This window comes from Polypterus senegalus, chromosome 3 (assembly GCF_016835505.1).
Source record: "Polypterus senegalus isolate Bchr_013 chromosome 3, ASM1683550v1, whole genome shotgun sequence".
NCBI classification, from domain to species: Eukaryota; Metazoa; Chordata; class Cladistia; order Polypteriformes; family Polypteridae; genus Polypterus; species Polypterus senegalus.
In genome coordinates this window covers 46,437,513-46,459,126 of record NC_053156.1, presented here as the reverse complement: position 1 = coordinate 46,459,126, position 21,614 = coordinate 46,437,513, and the positions used below count along the sequence as shown (strand labels likewise).

The window sequence follows — 21,614 nt, the reverse complement described above, 5'->3', positions numbered from 1 at the left end:
TTTTGAATTTGTTACTGCATTCACATGCTCGTGCACATGCTAAGCAAACACAGCACAAGACATGGCTTCTCACTGTCCTCCCTTCCTGTTTGCAACAAGTCACTCTGCTGGTTGAAATAACCAGCAACCTGGGAAATAGTTTTAAAGAAGAAGCCTCACTTGTTACACCAAGTTCAAATATACATCCATACACAAAGACATCATCTTTAAGACACATACACCGACACAAAATCACATTTCCTTTTGCATTCATGTTTTGTGTTTTAGGTTTAAATGCATTTGAAGGTTTTCCACTAATTTTTAGCACATCAGTAAAATCAGTTTTCTCAATATCCATTCCATAAGAAAAATTTCAACTAGTGTACAATATCAATTAGTATGTCATCAATTACTAGTGTATAGACATGGCCGAAATTATCGGCACCCCTGGAATTTTCCCAGAAAATGCACCATTTCTCCCAGAAAATTGTTGCAATTACAAATGTTTTGGTATACACATGTTTAAATTTCCTTTATGTGCATTGGAACAACACAAAAAACAGAGAAAAAAGCCAAATCTGACATCATATCACACAGAACTCCAAAAATGGGCCGGACAAAATTGGCACCTTTTCAAAATTGTGGGTAAATCGTCTTATTTCAAACATATGATGCTCGTTTGAACTCACCTGTGGCAAGAAACTGGTGCTGGCAATATAGAAATCACACCTGAAGCCAGTTAAAATGGAGAAGAGTTGACTCAACCTTTCGGTTGTGTGTCCGAGTCTGCCATACTAAGCATGGAGAACAGAAAGAAGAGCAGAGAATTGTCTGAGCACTTGAGAACAAAAATTGTGGAAAAATATCACATAGCACTGTAGCTAATCTCCCTGGATGTGGACGGAAGAGAAAAATTGATAAAAGACTGCAATGTAGGATAGTCCAAGTGGTGGATAAAACAGCCCCAATCAACTTCAAAACATAATCAAGCTGTTCTGCAGACAGTGTCAGCTTGAACTATCCGTCGACATCTGAACGAAATGAAACGCTATGGCAGGAGAGCTAAGAGGACCCCACTGCTGACACAGAAACATAAAAAAGCCAGACTGGAGTTTGCCAAAATGTACTTGAGGAAGCCAAAATCCTTCTGGGCGAACGTCTTGTGGACAGATGAGACCAAGGTAGAGCTTTTTGGTAAAGCTCAACATTCTACTGTTTACAGAAAATGGAATGAGGCCTACGAAGAAAAAACACAATACTTACAGTCAAACATAGTGGAGGTTCTAAGATGTTTTGGGGATGTTTTACTGCCTCTGGCACTGGATGCCTTGACTGTGTGCAAGGCATCATGAAATCTGAAGACTACCAAAAGATACTGGGGCGCAATGTAGGGTCCAGTGTCAGAAAGCTGGGTCTGTGTCAGAAATCATGGGTGTTCCAGCAGGACAATGACCCCAAACATACCTCTAAAAGCACCCAGAAATGGTTGAAGACAAAGTACTGGAGAGTTCTGAAGTGGCTAGCAATGACTCCGGATCTAAATCCAATTGAACACTTATGGAGAGATCTCAAAATTGCTGTTGGGAGAAGGCGCCCTTCATATCTGAGAGACCTTGAGCAGTGTGCAAAAGAAAAGTGGTTGGAAATTCCATTTGAGATGTGTAACAAGCTTGTTGGTTATAGGAAGTGCTTGATTTCAGTTATTTTTTCCAAAGGGCGTGCAACTAAATATTAAGATGAGGGTGCCAATAATTTTGTCCAGCCCGGTTTTTGTTTTGTGTGAAATGATGTCAGATTTGGCTTTTTTCTCTGTTTTTTTGTGTTGTTCCAATGCGCATAAAGGAAATAAATGTGTATACCAAAACATCTGTAATTGCAACAATTTTCTGGGAGAAATGGTGCATTTTCTGGGAAAATTCCAGGGGTGCCAATAATTTCGGCCATGACTGTACATCGGGTAACATTTTCACTGCACAAAATGAACATTACAGAGGACAATTACTTTTTGTGGAAATTTTATTATGGTAGCCAATCAATATGCACTATTCCCATTTAAAAAGTAAAAACTTTTTCTGTAGAAGTAATAATTATAGTGAACAAAAGTGTGTTGATTTGGAAAGGAGTAATGGCCAAAGTTATATCTGTAGTGATACTTTTAAAAATACTTTAATGATACCATACTTAAACTTTTTTTTTTTTTTTAAACCAGAAGTGGGAGTTATACTGGTTTTAATTACCAATTTAAGATATGGAATGGAGACTCATTTACTGCATGTGGAATTTAGAAGGCCTTTATGCATTTCCGAAAAAATAAATCCTCTCCAACTCTACCAAAGCAGCATTGTGACGTAAAAGATGCACAGTGCGCAGTATGGGCACAAAAATGATATGACAATTTAACATATGAAAGTCAGGTGCTCTCATCTGAAACAGATCACTCCAGAAATAGAGTCACATATAGAAAGCTGATAATAAGTAATCTGTTTGCAATGTTCTTCATAATATGAAATACAGCCTTCATCATATATTAAAAAAAAACACTGGTTTGAGGAGCAGGATTTTAATTTAGTCAATTAATGTGAAAAATTCTTACAAGTAGAAGAATACACTCCACAATAACCTCTACAAGAACATTAGCAGATTCACCTTTCCTCACCTAGTTTTTTTGGGTTGTTGGAACAGTGACTCAATATGTATGTATGCTTAGTAGTTACTTAGGCAAGTATAATTTCTGCATTTAGGCAAAGGAAATTTTAGATATATTGAATACTGTATGTTGTATGAGTTAGGTTTGACTGAAACAATATATATCTATTCAATACATGGATTTCTTTAAGTGACACAGTAATTTTTAGTTTCTTACCAAAGCAGTATATAGATTTTTAAAGGAAATTATGCTGTCTCTTAACTATCTAAAGGTTACAATGAAAGGGAGAGGTTACAGTAACTGTGATAACCAGTTCATCAACATTCAGGAATTACTTTTTGTACTGCTATGAAGGAAAGGAGCACAGGGTAAAATCAACCTTTTTTAATGTTCTAGACAGTGTCCAGCTTGATTTCAGCCCACTTCCTGCTACATAAAGAAGCTAGTAAAAAGAGAAGGAGAATTGTAGCATAAAACATAACAAAAGTCACAAGCAGAACATCAAGAAAACCAGGCACCAAAACCAAAATGTTAGGCACACTTCAAATAACAGTCACTATGATTTTTAAACCGGAAATTGGTACAAAATACAAACACCAAAAAAAAAAAATTATTTCAGGTGACAATAAGCATTGCTGAACCAATGATATCACACAGTGACTTCACATTAACTTCTGGGACACACACCCCACCCAAACACACATATTACTATGGCAACGGGATTACAAATTGGTTCTGCCCTTGAGAAAATAAAAATGCCACTGCAGTTAACCAAAAACACAACAATTACAATACTTAGCATATGTCTAGAGGCTGTAACTTAAATAATCATACAGGGAGATTCCCTGATGCCCAAAACCTTCCATAGACATCCAATATCCTGGAAACAAAATTAATAAAGTGCGCAACCATTTATTTAAGTCTGAATCATAACACTTTTTGAGGAGGTTAGCCTTGAACTGCAAGTATTTATTTTACTTCATACCTTTTATTACTGGACAATATGTGATCTTTTTGTAACAGATGTTAATTAAAAAAAAAAAACCTTAAAAACAGCTAATTTTACGCATAGGGCCATTTTGAAGTCTTCCAAGTCCTTCATAAAGCATAGATTGGTTTATATCCTAATATAGAAACATAGCCTGGTTTATATCCTAACATAGAAACATAGCCCAGTGCTTAGCACTGCTGCATTCTAGATTCAGATCCCATTCCTGATCATCCTCTATGTGAAACTTCAATGCTTTTTCCATGCCTGTGTGGTTTTCCTCTGGATACTGTAGTTTTCTTCATATGAACCAAAATGACAAGTTGGACTTGGGTTAGTACATGTGTGCAACAGTCAGCCCAGCAGTTGACATGTGTCCTATCCTGTATGATTCCTCCCTTAAGACACTTTCTGAAACCCTGAATTAGATTAATTTGGTTTTAGATTATGTTAGATTGATAGAGACAGATAGATCCCCCATGTAAATGTTTGAAACCTTTAGTCTGCTTGTAATGGAGGATATGTAGCCTGGATGCTACAACAAACGTTTGGTCCTTTAAATGAGAACTGGGTCTTAAGGATGCAGGAACAGCTGGGTCTACCAGGGATCTCTGCTGGCCCTAGGATTTTCTAAGGATGTATTTTACCTTAGAAAGGATTCCCGGAAAAACAATTGGAAATAATCCCAGGGTAGGATTTGAAATTTGCTATCTGGCAGATGCAAATTTAGCCTAGATTCACGAAGAGAGCCTGGATGAGGGCTCAGGTGGCAGACATGTAGAAAGAGAAGGATGTGCAGAGAAGAATGTTGTTGTAGTGTATAAGCAATTTGCTTGGAATTTTTAAAAATGTGGGTCAGCCACTCCACCCAGAAGTGAAAAGGAAATACACTTTTGATTAATCTGGAACTATAAAGCATTCTTAACTCTGAGTTCATCATTAATATAATTTATAGTGAAATGTAGCTAGTTAGATCAAATTCACTTGAAAAAAAGAGCGAATTTTACTATTAAATATGTTTGCTATGGATAAGTAACCCAATTACTACAATATAACTTTCTAGAGATCAAGGGGAAAAAAGACACGTTTCAAATGTATCTAAATACATAAAATGTCTATCGTCACTTTAATAAGCAAATGTTTTACATATATTTTTATATTGTACATAAAATATGTAAAAATAAAATACTATACAACTGCACTAAAGTGCCATTGGATTTGTTGAGAGAGTTTTAAACAACCAGTCTCAAAGTGTGTAAAAAGAAAATGAATTTAAGTGTTCATTAACATTGCAAACTACTTCTCGCAGTGATGATCACTGAACTGTAGAATATAAACATTCTCCTCTCTCTGCTTTTATATGTGCAGCATATGTTGACAAATGTTTGATTTTAGCTTTTCATTCTTCTACAAGATGTATTTAAGAAAGAGCAGCACAGCTTTTAGACACACGTGTGCATACACACATACAACAAGCACACAATTGGCGATGGATATATATATAGATGTCCAAAAACAGAATTGTTATTCTGAAAATAAAGAATTCTATTAATTCTCAATCTGTTTGCTTTACTCAGTGGATTAAATCCTGTTAAATAAATAAATAAATGTCCAACTAAATTACTTATTACTGACCACAGCATATACATTATAAAAAAATGCTACGTAAAATTTTTAATTCTACAAATTTTAAATACCAGAAACAAATAACTTATGAATTAATGCAAATATATTGTGTATGATAAACAGGAAAGTCTAGCAAGAATGCTGTCACTGTCATTCAGTTTTAATCCATCTAAGATTAGATCCACTTAATCTGTCCTTCGGATGAGATGTAAAACTGAAGTTCTGACTCAGATGCCTGGCCATCTTTCATAAAGAGAAGGGTATTTTTTATTGTTCCTTCTAAAATGCCCACCAAGGCCTGGTAATTCTAGTCCCCCGATCATCCCCCATGTCTAACTAGCAAATTCTATCTCTGACGCCTACACAACCTAATAACTAATGTGTTGTGAGCGTACTGGCACAAAATGGCTGTTGTCACATCATCCAGGTGGATGCCGCACATTGGCGTTAGTTGAATTGGCTCCCTCCTGTCTATGTAAAGCAGATTGAGTATTTTCTAAGACTGAGGAAAGATATTACCAAAAGCATTGAAAAATTGAAGCTGTGTTGTATTAGTAAAGAGACTGTGTTGTGTGTCTTAAGGATTAACAAAGTCAAATAGTACTCATAGTAATGGCATGATCAGAGTGGAAGGAACTGTATGATGTATTTTTTTTTTTTTTTTTTAAAAAACAGGCCTAGCATACTTCTCTGCTTCAGTCTGCATGTATATCTTTGCCAGTACACACACTAACAACACTTCAGAGTCACAATATGGCGAGTCTGCCAAAAATAAATTGAAATGCAACTGTCAGCAAAAGAAATATCTTAAAAAGAAGAATGTTAAACTACTTTGGTTTACAGAAAAAAAAAATCTGACCTTTGGATATTTAAGATATTATGCACAATAACATTAAAATCTATAAACCTATTTTATGAACTTACTTTTGCAGTATAGTCCCGGGGAACCACAGTCTATCCTAACAGCACTGTGTACAATGCAGGAATCAACAATGGAAAAGAATGCCAAATCATCACAGAAGACATTCATTTATACTGTGTCCATTTAGAATCACTGATTAACACACAGGGGAGAAAAATCAGACCAACCTACACTGACACGTAAAGAATGTGAAAACCCAAACAATGAATATGCTGCACATTGAATCGAGATACTCGTATCTGTGTGGAAAGTGTACTAATGCTTACCAGTATGACAGTACAATGCCCTCCGCCATATACCGGAACCTGTAGCAAATAACATGTTCTGATAACGCAGACTCAAGGAAAACTTTGGTGATGCCCACCTTTAGTTTTAGTTACAACAACTGGGTATATTAAATTCAGTGGACATTTATTTACCTACCTCAAGCAATCATTCTAAGCCATATGGATTGAGTCTCCACATTTACTTACCATTCTATGCACCAGTCAGTAAATGTTTTTTTCCCCATTTAACAGGATAAACGTGCAGGTTCCTTTAGTAAAATGCAGCTCCTGTCTTGACTGAGTGCTATAGTATACAATTGCTCATTAATGAACTTCATCCTTTGAATCTGCGACGTAACAATGATACTTTGAGAATATGTCAACCTAGTTATTAATGACCAAAACATAAAAAACAGTGAACTATTAAATTATGTAATTTAAAATGTGGAGTATTAACATAACATTCTCACTCCCACTTAACACAATTTAGGATTGAGGGAGGCTAGAGTTTATTCTGGCATAATTGGGTATAAAGCAGGAACCAGCCTTGGATGAGGCACAAATCCATTACAGGATCCACTCACACACATACTAATCCTGTGTTGGGGCTATTTACTGAATTAATCTCAGAATGCATGGTAAATTCAGCTCAATTCGTGGACTTAGTTCTAAGGATACAGAACTGGAATCGCATTGAAAGCCATTAAATTCCACCTTCAAAGAGACTGCCTTGACTTGCTAAATATTTTAAAATCAAACATTACAAACTGCATCCAGATCTAAGGATACAGAATAGGAATTGAATTAATATGGCAAGAAACAGAATTGAAATCCACATAATTCCATGAGATTCCATTCTAAAGAGATTGTCTGGACTTTCTAAACATTATACTACAAATTCAACATTATGAATCAAGTAGAAGTGTACCCTAGTACTACTGAATCAAATAAAAGAAAGTTGAAGAAGTTAAAAACATTCAATCTTAACTTATGTATTACAATTTCATGTAATGCTGTATTAATTCTCAAATCATTTTCATTTGTTTATAAAGAAAATGTGAATGTTTTGTTGTCTTATTTCAATCGGAATAATTATTTTCTTGGAAAATTCTATTGTTTGGAGTTTGATTAAAATAGCAGTATCCAGAATTCCATACAATCACGTTGAATAAAATCATGGTTCATCACCTTTATACCTAATATTTAAAAGATGAACAACCATATCTATGTTGAAGGTGTAAGAATGGTGATTTAGTGTGTGGTAGTTTGACATTTTAATTGCTTATGCATATTGGGCTATTTTCAAAATCTGATTTATGTGTGAACTCTGCCCCATTCCTTAACCATACTGACCAACACTTGGTGCATGATTCCGTGGAACATGTGGTTGCCAAAGACCATGGAATCAAGGCTGCAAATGCAATAAGATGAAACTGCTACCTGAAGGACAATGAGGTAACTTATTCAGAGACACCCCTCATAAGCTTTGCCAGAGTTTCAAGAACACATTCATTTCGCCATTGAAGATATGAAGTGAAGCAGCTGGCTGCCACCCATGACGCAGGGTTTCAAACTTGACTGATGCAGGAGTGGAGTAAGACACAACATTGAGGACTTACTGACAGACAAGGTCATATCTCCCTCTTTTTCCCCCAACCCACCACCGAAATCATCTACAATTAAGGATCCTCTGGACTATCATGGAAAAGAATAAAATCCTTTGCAATTAAGGAATTCTGAATCCCATCCACAACTGGGCAGTTACCAGCATCAGAGAAGGATCGAAGATATCTAAGCATAGCCTGCTATACTGAAGGATCTGATAATCTCTATCCATTACTGGAAAGAAAACCAGATTCCCTTACTTGACACAAATGCACCCCAATACCTAGCCATGTCTGGGGAACACATTTTTACTGTGATAGATTACCTTTGTCAGGTCTGTCTTAGATGAGAGATTTGAAGATGTAATTATTATCTGATATATATGTGAAATATATGAATCAAAAAAACAAATGTGTCAATAAATTAATCATTATTTTGGTTTAAGGTTTGAGGAACTACATATTTCAATATTAGAAGTAAGGCTAAGTACTGTTCCATCAGTTTTTTGTGGTTGCTTGCCTTGCTGGCAAACTATTTTTTTCAAATACTCAAGTAATTCTTTACTGGTAGAAGCAATTTAACTTGACATAGATTTCTACCAGTGTCTTGTTCCTACCACTATACCACTCACTCCTTGTTTGACTGTTAACTTCAACAACTGTTCATCTATCAAACGCCACATGAAAGGTTCATCTAACATTTCACAATACTCAGTATTGGTAATAGACATGCACTGAAGAAATTATTTGAAACAGAAGTACACCTGTTTAACCATGCAATTATTTAACTGGCCAATCATGTGGCAGCAGTACAATGCAAAAAATTATAGTGGTCAGGACCTTCAGTTAATGTTCACACCAATCACCAGAATAGACTTTCTATAAATGTTGATCTCCTGGGATTTACATGCAAAACAGTCCCTAGAGTTTATTCAGAATGGTGCAAAAAAAAAAACACACATCCAGTGAGAGGCCTAGATGATAAAAAATGCCAGAGGAGAATGGCAAGATTAATCTGATCTTACCGAGAGGCTAAAGTAACTCAGATAACCACTCTGTACAACTGTGGTGAGCAGAAAAGCATCTCAGAATGCACAACACATCAAACCTTGTAGAAGAAGGGCTATAACAGCAGAAGACCACACTGGGTTCCACTCTTGTCAGCCAAAAACAGAAAGCCAAGGTTGCAGCTGGCACAGGCTCAACAAAACTACACAGATGAAAACTGGAAAAACATAGCCTGGTCTGATGAATTTCGATTTCTGCTGAGGCACACCGATAGTAGGATCAGAATTAGGCACCAACAGCATAAATCCATGTACCCAACCTGCCTTGTGTTAACTGCTCAGCCTGGTGTTGGGAATGTATTTTTGCCACACTTTGGGCCCGATAATCTCACTGAATCAATCCTCACTGGAGTATTGTTGCCGACTTATCTTCATGGCCACAATTTACCCATCTTTTAAGCACTACATCCAGTATGATAATGTAACATGTCACAAAAAGTGATATCAAAAGTGATATCAAACTGGTTTAACGAACAAGACAATAACTTCAGTGTTCTTCAGTGGCCTTACAAGTCATTGGATCTGAATTCAATAGAACACAGGTGGGATGGGGCGGCATGGTGGCACATAGTGCTGCTGCCTCGCAGTTAGGAGACCCGGATTCACTTCCCGGGTCCTCCCTGCATGGAGTTTGCTTCTTCTCTCCTTGTCTGCGTGGGTTTCCTCCGAGCACTCCAGTTTCCTCCCACAGTCCAAAGACATGCAGGTTTGGTGCATTGGCGATTCTAAATTGTCCCTAGTGTGTGCTTGCTCAGTGTGGGTGTGTGTGCGCCCTGCGGTGGGCTGGCGCCCTGCCCGGGGTTTGTTTCCTGCCTTGCGCCCTGTGTTGGCTGGGATTGGCTCCAGCAGACCCCCCATGACCCTATTCGGATTCAGCGGGTTAGATAATGGATGGATGGATGGATGAATTTATCAACTACATCTAGTCTCATATATATGGTAAGAAAAAGCAAAATAAAACAGGCAATTAGACAGAATTTTGTACAAAAATTTTTTTAAATTTCAGCACCGATGTTGAATTTGAATAAGTTAGTTCACTCTTGAATTGACTCCCAACATGGCCCACACAATGTCACTTTAAAACCTCAAATTAACCTAACATGTATGACCCTTTAGTGATGTGGTAGAAAACCCATGCACACATGGGAAAAAAATACAAATTACAAACAATGAGTGTGTGATTCAAACCTGTGTGGTTCTGTGAAACAGCACTAACCGCTGTGCAGCATATGTTTTAATATTACGCAAATATATTAAGTATCACCTTAAAATTTACTTCATGATACAGGACACTTTGGAATTCAAAATACACTAGATACTAATGTACACAAAGTAGTGTTAAAACTACATAATGGATATTTAACATTTTTATGCTATGGCTATTTATCAAGATTATAAAGTTAAAAGAACTTTTTACTGTATCATTTGTATGAACAGCAGCATGGTTTAGTTCTGTGGTTTTGTTTCATGAAGCCTACAAAACAGATGTTATTCCACATCTAATCTGGTGAGAGTTGAGGTGGGAGGGGGTCAGAAAAAAGCTGATGGTTACTTCTGATACTGAAAATGCTGAAATGCTGGTACCATGCTGTTTTAAAATTTGAGTTTTCTGGTACTTTTCCAATACACCACACAACCTTAGACTCTGCATAAAATCACAAGAATTCACCATTTGCCCAGCTGTTAATGTGAATCAAATGACTTTTGTTTTTAAACATATTATTGGATATTTGGTTTAGAATGTGTTCATGTGTTCACTTTTTATGCTAAACTACTCCCAGTACTTTAATATAATAAGGAAGCAACAAGCTTTTCCAGACATGTACAACTGATGCTTTTGGCTTTAGCGACTCTGTGCTGACAAAGCACAAGCCCTGGAACTACACATTTAAAATCCTATCATAAAAATCCAGATTGATGTACCCCAATACATACATGTCAAGTTATATGCTAACAATGTCCAAAGCATAATTATACTGTTTTAATTTCACTTACATTTTTCTCACCCAATACCACTACTTTTTTTTTAGTATGCTACAAACAGTGTTCTCTGGAATGTTGTATTCATCTACTGTTATCTGATTTCTAAAATGCTTTGTGGCACTGTAAAATACATAGGATAGGCTGTGCATTAGTACCACCACTCCTTACCCTTGAAATCAAAAAGTGCCCCAGGATCAAAATAAATGTGTGTCTCTATGCAGCACACTGCATTGCTTTAACCAATGACTGCATTCACCATGACACAACCATCTGAGTCATAGCTGGATGCAAACATTATGCACAATTACACAATGTTATTTTTTTCTTATAGCAGAGAAACTATGTTCTAGGTATTATATAGAAATTTTCAAGACAATTGAAAGTTTTAAACTGTAAGAATTCTACCAAAAATTTTTCAAGGGGATAATCATACCGAGTTTCATAAAATAAGATTTTGACTAGTCAGTTACTCTAAGTGTTATCAGAAATCTGAGCAAGTCTCAGCTTTTCCAATAACACTGCGACTAGTATCTCACTGAATAATCAATGATCACCTATGAAAGCATGTTTAGTGGCCAAAGAAACAGGGAATTGCAGCAGACTCGCTGCACTACAAGCCTACACAAGAAGAGATCAAGGCCTACCAACAGCTGAAGGCAATGCAACGCCACTTTAATAAAGGTATTAACCCCTGTATCACACATGTGTATAGTCTTCTCAGTGTGTAGTCCCAACAGAGGACTTTAGGGGCAAAGTACACACTATTATGTATGGGTATCTTTGTGGTAGGCAGATACTAATGCAAGTAGCATTTGAAAATCTTTATGTCTGAATGCATGTTGAGAAATTGCATTGGACACCAAACCCTCCATGAATGGAGTATTCCAAAACTGCAATTTATGCTGTTTTTCAGTATGGTAATGCACAACACAGTAGCCATTTGCAGTTAAGAATTCTATTACAGTAATCCCTCGCTACTTTGCGGTTCACTTTTCGCGGATTCACGACTTCGCGGGTTTTTAAATATAGTAGTAGTATTTCCTAGTCTAAGAACAACAAAACAAGTTCGGTGACTAAGTGCGTTGTAACACGGGCTTTCTAATCGGGCCCGTGATTGGTGCTTTGACTGATGCCCAGATCCCACAGACAGGCTAAGGATCTGCAAGAGCAGTCACAGGAATGGGACGACGATATGGTTCGATCGGTTCAATTTTGCAACAAGGTCAACGATGTCATGACCGCCTACAAGCTGCTCTTTGACCGGAAAAAGAAGCAGCGGCAGCAACTGCCGATCACAATGTTTTTGCAGCCTCGCAAAAAAGAGCCAGTTCCTACTACTACTACGGATACACCTTCGGAAACCGTTAAAGAGGTGCCCCAGGAAATGGCACCGCTGTCTGAAGAGACGTAAAATACAGTCATCGGCTGCGCAGTAAAAGTCATCATCACCTTCATCGTCATAATTTTTACTGCACACCATATTCATCACCATCATCACGTCATATATAGCTATGTGTACTTCCCTATACAGTAACTGTAAACTTATCTACCGATTTCATATTGCTTAACAGTTGTCTGTGTTATTAATAGAGTAAAGGGTGGGTTTTAAACAGTACAGGGAGGATTTAAAAACATCCAAATACACGTTAAATAATTAAATAAATATGGTGTCCCTACTTTGCGGAAATTCAGTTATTGCAGTCGGCCTTGGAACCTCTCTCTCTCTTAACAAGCATTCTAATCTGGATTATCAGAGGGCCTCACCAGGCTTTACAAAAAGACAGACTCAAAACCCAATTCTAACTTTGAGTCACCCTACTGAAATCACCTGTCTCCACTTTAGATACAATTTGAAAAGCTGTGAATTGTACCTATTAAAATGCATCTCTCAAGTTATATTATTCAATTCATATAAAGCACTCTGAAGTCGTATTTGCCATCAGCTTACTTACATTGCCAACTATTCTTAGCTTACTACATGTATGCCTCAATTCACTTTAAGGGAACAGAGGTGGAGAGAATCAGCTGTTTCAGATTCCAGGGGATCAATATCAGTTAGGATCATGGTGCGACCACAACATCAGCAGCTGAGACGGTTTGGCATGGACTCCAGAATACTCACCAAATTTTACTGATGTACCATTGAGAGTTTTCTATCTGCAACTGAGCTGCCAGCCATCCAGGAGTTCTAGAGACAGCACTGCAGGAAGGGGACACAGTGGACCCTCTCTGATCCCAGCCATAGATTCTTCACACTTCTGTCGTCTAACAGGTGATACAGGTGCATATACACCCTTACCAGCAGGTTCAGGGAAAGTTTCTACCTGCTAGCGATTTGGCTTCTGAACTGCTCAATACTGATCACTTTTACAATAACAGTCTTTTAAAAAAATACTTGTCACTTTTAGACTTACCTTCTGTGCATAGGCTGGAACACAAATGGTGCACACACACTCACTATATTCCCTTCTTCTACAGACATTTAATATTTTACTATGCACCAAGCTATTTTATTCTTACATTTACTATTTTTTTTCATTTTTTTATTAATGTTAAGTGTTTTTACTGTGTAATTTGAGGGAGTCTAAGAATTTCATTACTGGTAATGATGTTCCATTGTTATCTGTGTACGACAATAAAGTTGAAATGAAAAAAAATTAAAATTAAATCTGCAGATGTTTTTCTAGTAAGTAATAATATATAAGCAACAACCTAATTAAAAGTGCTTATATAATATATATATAAAATAAAAAAAGAGAAAGAGACCATCGATCCATTGTCCCACCCGCTGAATCCGAACACAGGGCCACGGGGGTCTGCTGGAGCCAATCCCAGCCAACACAGGGCACAAGGCAGGAACCAATCTCGGGCAGGGTGCCAACCCACCGCAGGGCACACACAAACACACCCACACACCAAGCACACACTTGGGCCAATTTAGAATTGCCAATCCACCTAACCGGCATGTCTTTGGCCTGTGACAGGAAACCCATGCAGACACAGGGAGAACATGCAAACTCCACGCAGGGAGGACCCAGGAAGCGAACCACAATTAATCCACAATTAACAAAACTAGATGACTTCTGGAGGAACAAAACTCCAAGCATGGCACTTTTTTTACCCCCATTTGGCATAGAGAAGTGTCATTGTTTCTGCTTTCAATAGCCCCAAAATGAGCACTGCACTGAAGGTTTTCCCACCATTGAGACATATAAGGCGGCATAGGATTGGCTACCTACTGCAACATATTCACCAGTTCTTGCTGGTAAGGAAAAAGATGTTCTAGTCACTGTAACAAGGCAGAGGCAGAAAGACTTATAGACCTTTCCTAATTTTCTCTCCAAAAGCAGGGGAAATGGAGCAGTTCAGAGAGAAACCACCAACCTCAAATTACCGGTTATAACTGAGAAAATTAAATAAACATCAAGACTGATTGGTCATTATGCCCAAGTCCAAGACAACAAAGTCAATAAATAAAAAAAAATGTATAAATTTACTAGTAGCTCCAAATAAATCTGGTACACTGCTGGATTGGCATCCAGTTTAGGCTGGATTCCTGCCTTGTTCTTAGTATATAATGTGATTCACCACAACCCTGTGATGTGGAATGCAGATTTGATTCTCCTTGTCAATGAAGCTGATATTTCAATGCCATATATTTTTCATTATTTGTATTGTACGTTCAGGTATATGTCTACTTAGAAAGGTGTATGCTAGTTACTAGCAGTTCTTGAAAATCTAAATTAACTTGACAACTATGCCAATGCAACTATGATCTGATGAGGAGGTCTGGCATGGACCCCAGAATACTCGTATATAAGTGCAAGACGCTTATTTCACCTGTATTTCCTCATGTCAAGTAAGAATTTCTTCAAAGTAATCAATATGTTGCTCCAATCTGGTTAAAACTTATAAAAAAAATTCTTTACATTTTACAATTAATATTTCGCAAATGGAAGCAATTAAGGTTTATATTACTTTAAATACAAAACTTTAGAATTTAAGACCCTAACGAGTTTTAAAAAACGCTAAATGAAATGTAGCGGTTATCAGCCAAATGACCGACCCTAGCTGACTGAACGACCGTCCCTCGACTGTAAATATCTCCTTCTGTTCCAGCATTTACAGTGGGGTTAGAGCAAGCACATTAATATCTCACATGTCAGCGGATATAGGAGTGGCACTCTGGGCTTTAAAGATAGACCATGGACACCAAACAGGATGCTGTGATTTTCCGTTTCAATATAATGGAAGAAAGCTCGGAAGCATTCACCGCGTGACCCATCTCTTCCTCCTCCTCCTCTTCGCCGTCCACCTCCACCCACTCGAGTAATTAGGCGACCGCCCTATTGGCTGCGTCCACACGGGGGAGACAAATTCGCATCATGATGATATAGGGGTCACCTTTACTAAGAGCAATACATTCACTCTCAAAACAAATTAGTTAAAAAAAATGTGGCACTGACAACTGATGACCCACCCAGTCGTGGAAAAACCATCGAACGTACTCTACGCATAGAAATACGTGGCAGGTGGCTGAACAGTGGTGCTGTGCATCTACTGGCGTCTGCTAGCTTAAGTCACACGCCCAATCTGTTAAACATCGGCCTATTTATAGAACACAAATCCTTCGGTTCATTAGGGAGACAGTGTGGCATGCACTGTGCTGAATGCTTTAAAAGGAACACTAGACAATGAATGCATGCACAGCGCGGTGAGAAAAAAAGAGTGATCTACATGTAATTCACCACCTTCTGGATAAACATTTACAGCCATCGACCAGTTTGAACGCGGTTGAGATAAGCCGTGGAAATGACGACAAAATAAAACTTAATCTAAGATGCGTACTCTGATAATAGCAAATAATAAACCCCAGGACATATATCTGCCTCTACTCCGACCGGCTCTAAACACTTAATAAAACCGATATGAAACAGTAACCCAATATACTGGACATTACTCGAATACCGAATAAGTCGAACATCGCGCTGGGTATTTCATGGAGCGCAAACAAAGGGCACGTGACAGCGAAATCACTTTTTAGGGCGGAGATCACGTACAGAATCGTCTGCTCAAAGCTAGGTGTGTAATAACTACACTTTACACTTTTAAATAAAAATAAGAGGTGGATCACACTAAAAAGAATAACCAGTGGTACCCTTAGCTGAAAATTACGCCTATTAACGAAGGATGGGAAGGCGAAAATAAAATCTTGTAACGTCACATTTTCAGGCCACTCTGCAGGCTTACTGCATACATACACGAGATCACCAATTATCACTGGGTCCCACCTGTAATATGTAACAAGGCATCACCAATCCCGTCCCTTTGAAAAATGTATTTCACCCATCAAAGCTGTATTAACTATTATATTTTACATACGCTCAGAAAATAGGTTCAAGTCGACAGTTTCTTTGAGTATATCTGATTATTATAAAATGGAAGCTTTCATGTCACAAACAGCAATAAATGTTCCACATGCTGACATGAATTCATATCAAACGTCAAATGTATCAATTACTCCTCGGCCACTACGTATTTTACTATATATTAATCTCAAACTTGAATGAATCTTTCTAATTAATATGAATACTGTGCGCAAACTCTGCTGAGCATCGGTCTGTTAATTTTAAGACGTGTTATCTCGAATACATGTTCAAATAATTCTATACACACAACGACCAAAAGGAATTACAAAATATACACGATCATACATACTAACACTAAAAAAGGCACATATACACCCACATAAAACGCATCGTTTATATGATACATACGTAAAACATTTGATTTTATTACAAGAGGCATATTTTGATTTAATACATCTTTGCAGTCGTATACGTATACGTATTATACTTTTAAATTGCTAACACATGCGAATATTCATGTTATTTGAGAAATCAGACCTTATAGTATTATCTACATAAAATACACAAATTTCTCTGACTTCATAGAGCACACACTCTTTATACTGTACAGTCACATACGAAATTGTATATATTAACTCGTTTCTCAGAATTATACAATTTCCAATTGTCTCAAGATTCACACTTGCTTATTAATAAGTGCTAGATCAGTTACACTGTTCCTTTCTGATATATGACTTTTCGGCTGTGAACCTATGCACACTTTTCTATGGAAATAAACGTGTATACAAATATACACTTACACTGTATATTTTTTTTAGCAACCTCGTCTTTCGAATATTATATAAAGCAATATTTCACGATGTATATACATAAGTAGAGATAATCATATCTGAGCATCTCACAATATGTACTTCTCTGCATCCATAAGATACTAATTGGCAATACCGATATTTTAGACAAAAAAGGACAGTCATTAAATTCTCAGTTTTTTTCCCCTAACATCTCCCTAGTGCTTCACAGCCGAACACGAGAGAGCGATGCTCACAACAACCTTCGTCCATCTTTCGTCTGCCTGATAAGGATGGGGGGTGTTCGGGGTGGGGTGTGCATTTCTCCTCAATCAGAACGTTTTTTTTTCGTTTTCAGTATTAAATTAAATCTGATCAATCCATAAGCGTGTGCTTTTAGTGAGCATGTACGAATATTCAATATTAAGATGGCGAATGATGAACGTGTTAAATAAACGAAAACGCAGCGCAATTCACACACAGATTACCATTTGGCGCATGCAGAATGAATATATTGACGTTCAAACGATAACAGACTTGTATAAAATGTGTGGAAACAAACACATCGTCACAAGGCGATGCTCTTTCTCTCCACCAGGAGACAATTCGATCTTTTCCTTCCTGCTATTATCCCTATATCCTATGATTTGACACCGGAGCTTAAACGCTCGGAACCGCCATAACACCCACCCCCTTTATTACCATTACCATAATTATTTTAGTAAATACCAATAAATAAATAACGCCCAGTAGCCAGCGGGTCCATTCGGCTGACAGCGCTGCCACTTACATGTCGGCGCCTTGCTGTGTGTCAATTGCCCGGTCGTTCGGTGTCTCGAATTCCGGTCAGCTCAGTGGTCTGTGCGAAGCTCCGCGCCTTGGCTGCTCTTATCCGTCTGCTGCCTCCCTGTCCCTGCTTGCTTGCTGGATAGCTCGCGCTCACACACACATACACGCGCGCGTGCACAAGAACGGGAGCGAGCGAGCTCACTTGTTCGCTCTCACACTGTATGCCGGCCAAACAAAGATGGCTCACTGACGTCAGCTGTCACCCGGGCTCCCCTATACATGACGGAGACTCAGCGATAATGGACAGCTGCGGCCACCATTCAGGAAGCAGTAGAAGTACGCACCTGGGCGGGATAAAGGGGCGCCATTATGGAAGGCGATAATATGGCGACAGCGTCGGCGGCGTTTACAATGTAAGACTCCTGAACAGGTTCCAGAAGTTGAAATTATTTAAAGAAAATATGCAAAAAAAAATTATATATATATATGAAAAAATATACATATAGGAAAAGCAAACCGTCAAACTTTGAAATTAACTTAATGACACCATAGATAGAATAGAATATCATTTACTGTTGCGTTTTAAAACCTAATATAGGATTTTTTCAATGAACGCGGTATTATATATATATATATATATATATATATATATATATATATATATATATATATATTTTTATTTTTTATATATATATATATCAGGAGGTGGAATAATAAAGGAAGACCAGTTAATAATAATAATAAAAAAAAAACCGAGTCCCTGCACATTAAAGGAGAAAAAAGCGATTGATTTATTGTCTGTTATATCAGTGGCCGGCTTTGCTGCAAATGACATCACAAACACGTTGATGGACTTAAATAGAAATCGACACATGCAGTCGCCATGGTATCAACAGCCTAAAATTATCTACCCGGCTTGTTGTCAAATCGTTTCTTCTAAACCGAAAGATGTATTGGAAAGAAAGATGTTGACGGTCTATGTATGGCAAAAAAAGACCAAGCTTAGTAAAACTAAACGGTGTCAGCCAATACATACCGGTTGTGTGTTTATTGCTGCCTAGTCATTAAATAGCGTTAATGGTCTGTTCAGTAAGGAGCCATAATGGACCAAAAAATCAAATCCAATGCACGTATTTCAGCATTTCATTCATAATAAAGATGTAGCACATCGATGCATATTAATACATGATCGATTAGGGGAAAAAGAACAAATGCGAACAGGTGTATGTTTAATGCGGACGACATGTTTTTAAACAAGTGGGCCACCATTACACGTTTTAGAAGTCAGCCTTTCAAATATAGAGTACACATCGCGAATTGCTCGGTTTTGGATCAAACCCTCACACGTGTTTTCTGGCTTATTACTAGAAACTCTGACGAGTCTGTCTCAGTTTGAATTTTATATATATATACAGGTATATATATACAGGGTGGTCTGTATCTAATTATGCAGATCTAGGTCGTGTGGATGACTTTGATTTATGCGGGGACGATTCTTCATGTCGTCAGTTCGCACAGTTCTCGATGGTCCGGGATTTTTCGGGTGATTGTCAATGTAATAAACTTAATAAGTTATAGCGTAATGAAAATTGCATAAATATATCTGGACAACCCTATATATATATATATATATATATATATATATATATATATATATATATATATATATATATATATATAATGCCTTGCAGTACACACGTGTTCAATAGTTTGGCATCATCCAGAAATGTTTATGTTTTTGATAATAACTTTTTTAGCAAGGTACAATTAAATTGATTTAACAATACTGTCCAGACATTACTTAGGTTAATTACAATTGTTTGAAATAACTAATTTATAATTGATTATGACTGCAAAGCCTCATTGTCAGAAGCCATTACTCCCGTGTTCAAATGGTAAACTCTGTTAGCTCATCCTTAATTATGTTTAAAAATGGTAATTGGTTAATACAAAATACCTTTGTATTGATGTCATCACCACTGAAACCTTTTGTTCTGTTCAACAAAGCAAAGTAAACTGACTTATTTTACATTCTTAAGTTCAATTCTGAGTTCAGAAATGGCCAAAAAATAAAACAGCTTTTCCAAGAAGCATGTCAGTCTATTATTATTTTTCAAATGAAAGTTATTCCACGTGACAAACTGCCAAGAAACTGAAGATTTAATACAAACATGTCATATACTGTCTTGAGATAAGAGGGCAAACTGGATCTAGCCAAGAAAGAAAAAGGAGTAGAAGGCCCAGTTGTACAACTGCATAAGATGTTAAGTTCAATCAGAGTCTGTAGTTTGAAAAACAGACACCTGACAGGTTCTCAGTTAGCTGCTTCCTTAAGTAATACACATCAGTTGCCAGCATTTGAAACAGTGAAAAGGTGATTCCAACACGCATGTCTTACAAAAAATCAATGGAACTTCTGTTTGTTGCAGATGACACTGGTATTTGGTGTGTATTTAAGGTAAAGGCCAAATGAGGAACTAACATTAAGCTGTTTGTTTCTCAAACTACAACCTGTGGGGAGGGTTATACTGACCATTAACAAAAGCTATGGAATTTCTGATTTACTTAAAGCAATCATCATTCTATTGTTCTTGTTTAAACAACAATGCATAATTTTTATTAAAGCAAGAGTCCCAGGAGGTCTGAGTTACGCATGGCTTCCACATCTGTCTATTCAGTGGTCTCTCTATTCACTGGCAAACTCTGGGGTGGGAGTGTTGTAGTATCTATGACATTACACTGAATTGTCATGGCTTTAGAGATGCTTTTTACTACTAAGTATACCCAAGGAGTGTTAGTATTTTTGGTTTGTACTGAAACAACCATTCTGGATGGTGATTGATTTTCAGAAGGAACAGCTGAAATAAAATGTGTACAATCAGGACTATTGTGTCCCATAATTACACCATATGGAGGAACATAAAGGACAATTACAATCACTTTCCAAATTACACCTCGAAAAGTCAAGACTATGGAAGTATTTGGATAACTGCAGCTTTTCCCATGAATACAGGTAAGCACTGCCTTTTTATTATAATGCTGTTGTGGTAATTGTATGCAGCAAATGGCCTTTTAAATTGTGAGCCATTGGTATATCACCAATCTTTTACCAACAACATTTATTTGTATAGCACATTTTCATACAAACAATGTGGCTCAAAGTGCTTTACATGATGAAGAAAGAGAAAAAATACAGAATAAATAATTAAAATTAGGGAACACTAATTAACATAGAATAAAAGTAAGGTCCGATGGCCAGGAAGGACAGAAAAAAAAAAAACTCCAGACGGCTAGAGAAAAGTGGATCTAAATAAATAAAAGTTCTTTCTGAAACCTTCATATGGATGGGTCTTTTGAGAACTAAAAATGGTTCCCTATGACACCACTCTGAAGAACTACTCCTGCACCTTTATTTTTAAGAGTGTAGGTGTGGGCAGCCCATTATGACTGCAAGTTCTCCAGTTCATTATGACTGGCCAGTTCTTCAGTTCTCTGTATTAATATCAGCAAACCAACAGCTGTTAGCTCTGTTTTCTCCTTCCTTTAGGGTAGTTTTGGAGATTGAGCCTTTTTACCTCAAGTCAAA

At 37.3% G+C, this 21,614-nt stretch overlaps 1 protein-coding gene across 1 annotated transcript in view; it reads right to left on the bottom strand.

The window, feature by feature from the left end:
- vamp2 (vesicle-associated membrane protein 2) overlaps nucleotides 1–18,286 on the bottom strand; it is an 84,968-nt gene extending 66,682 nt beyond the window's left edge. Inside the window, exon 1 of the mRNA XM_039747113.1 lies at nucleotides 18,030–18,286. Within this exon, the coding sequence (XP_039603047.1) occupies nucleotides 18,030–18,031 (2 nt within the window). The 5' untranslated portion in view covers nucleotides 18,032–18,286. The remainder of the gene's footprint in view (nucleotides 1–18,029) is intronic.
- Between the last annotated feature and the right edge of the window lie 3,328 nt (nucleotides 18,287–21,614).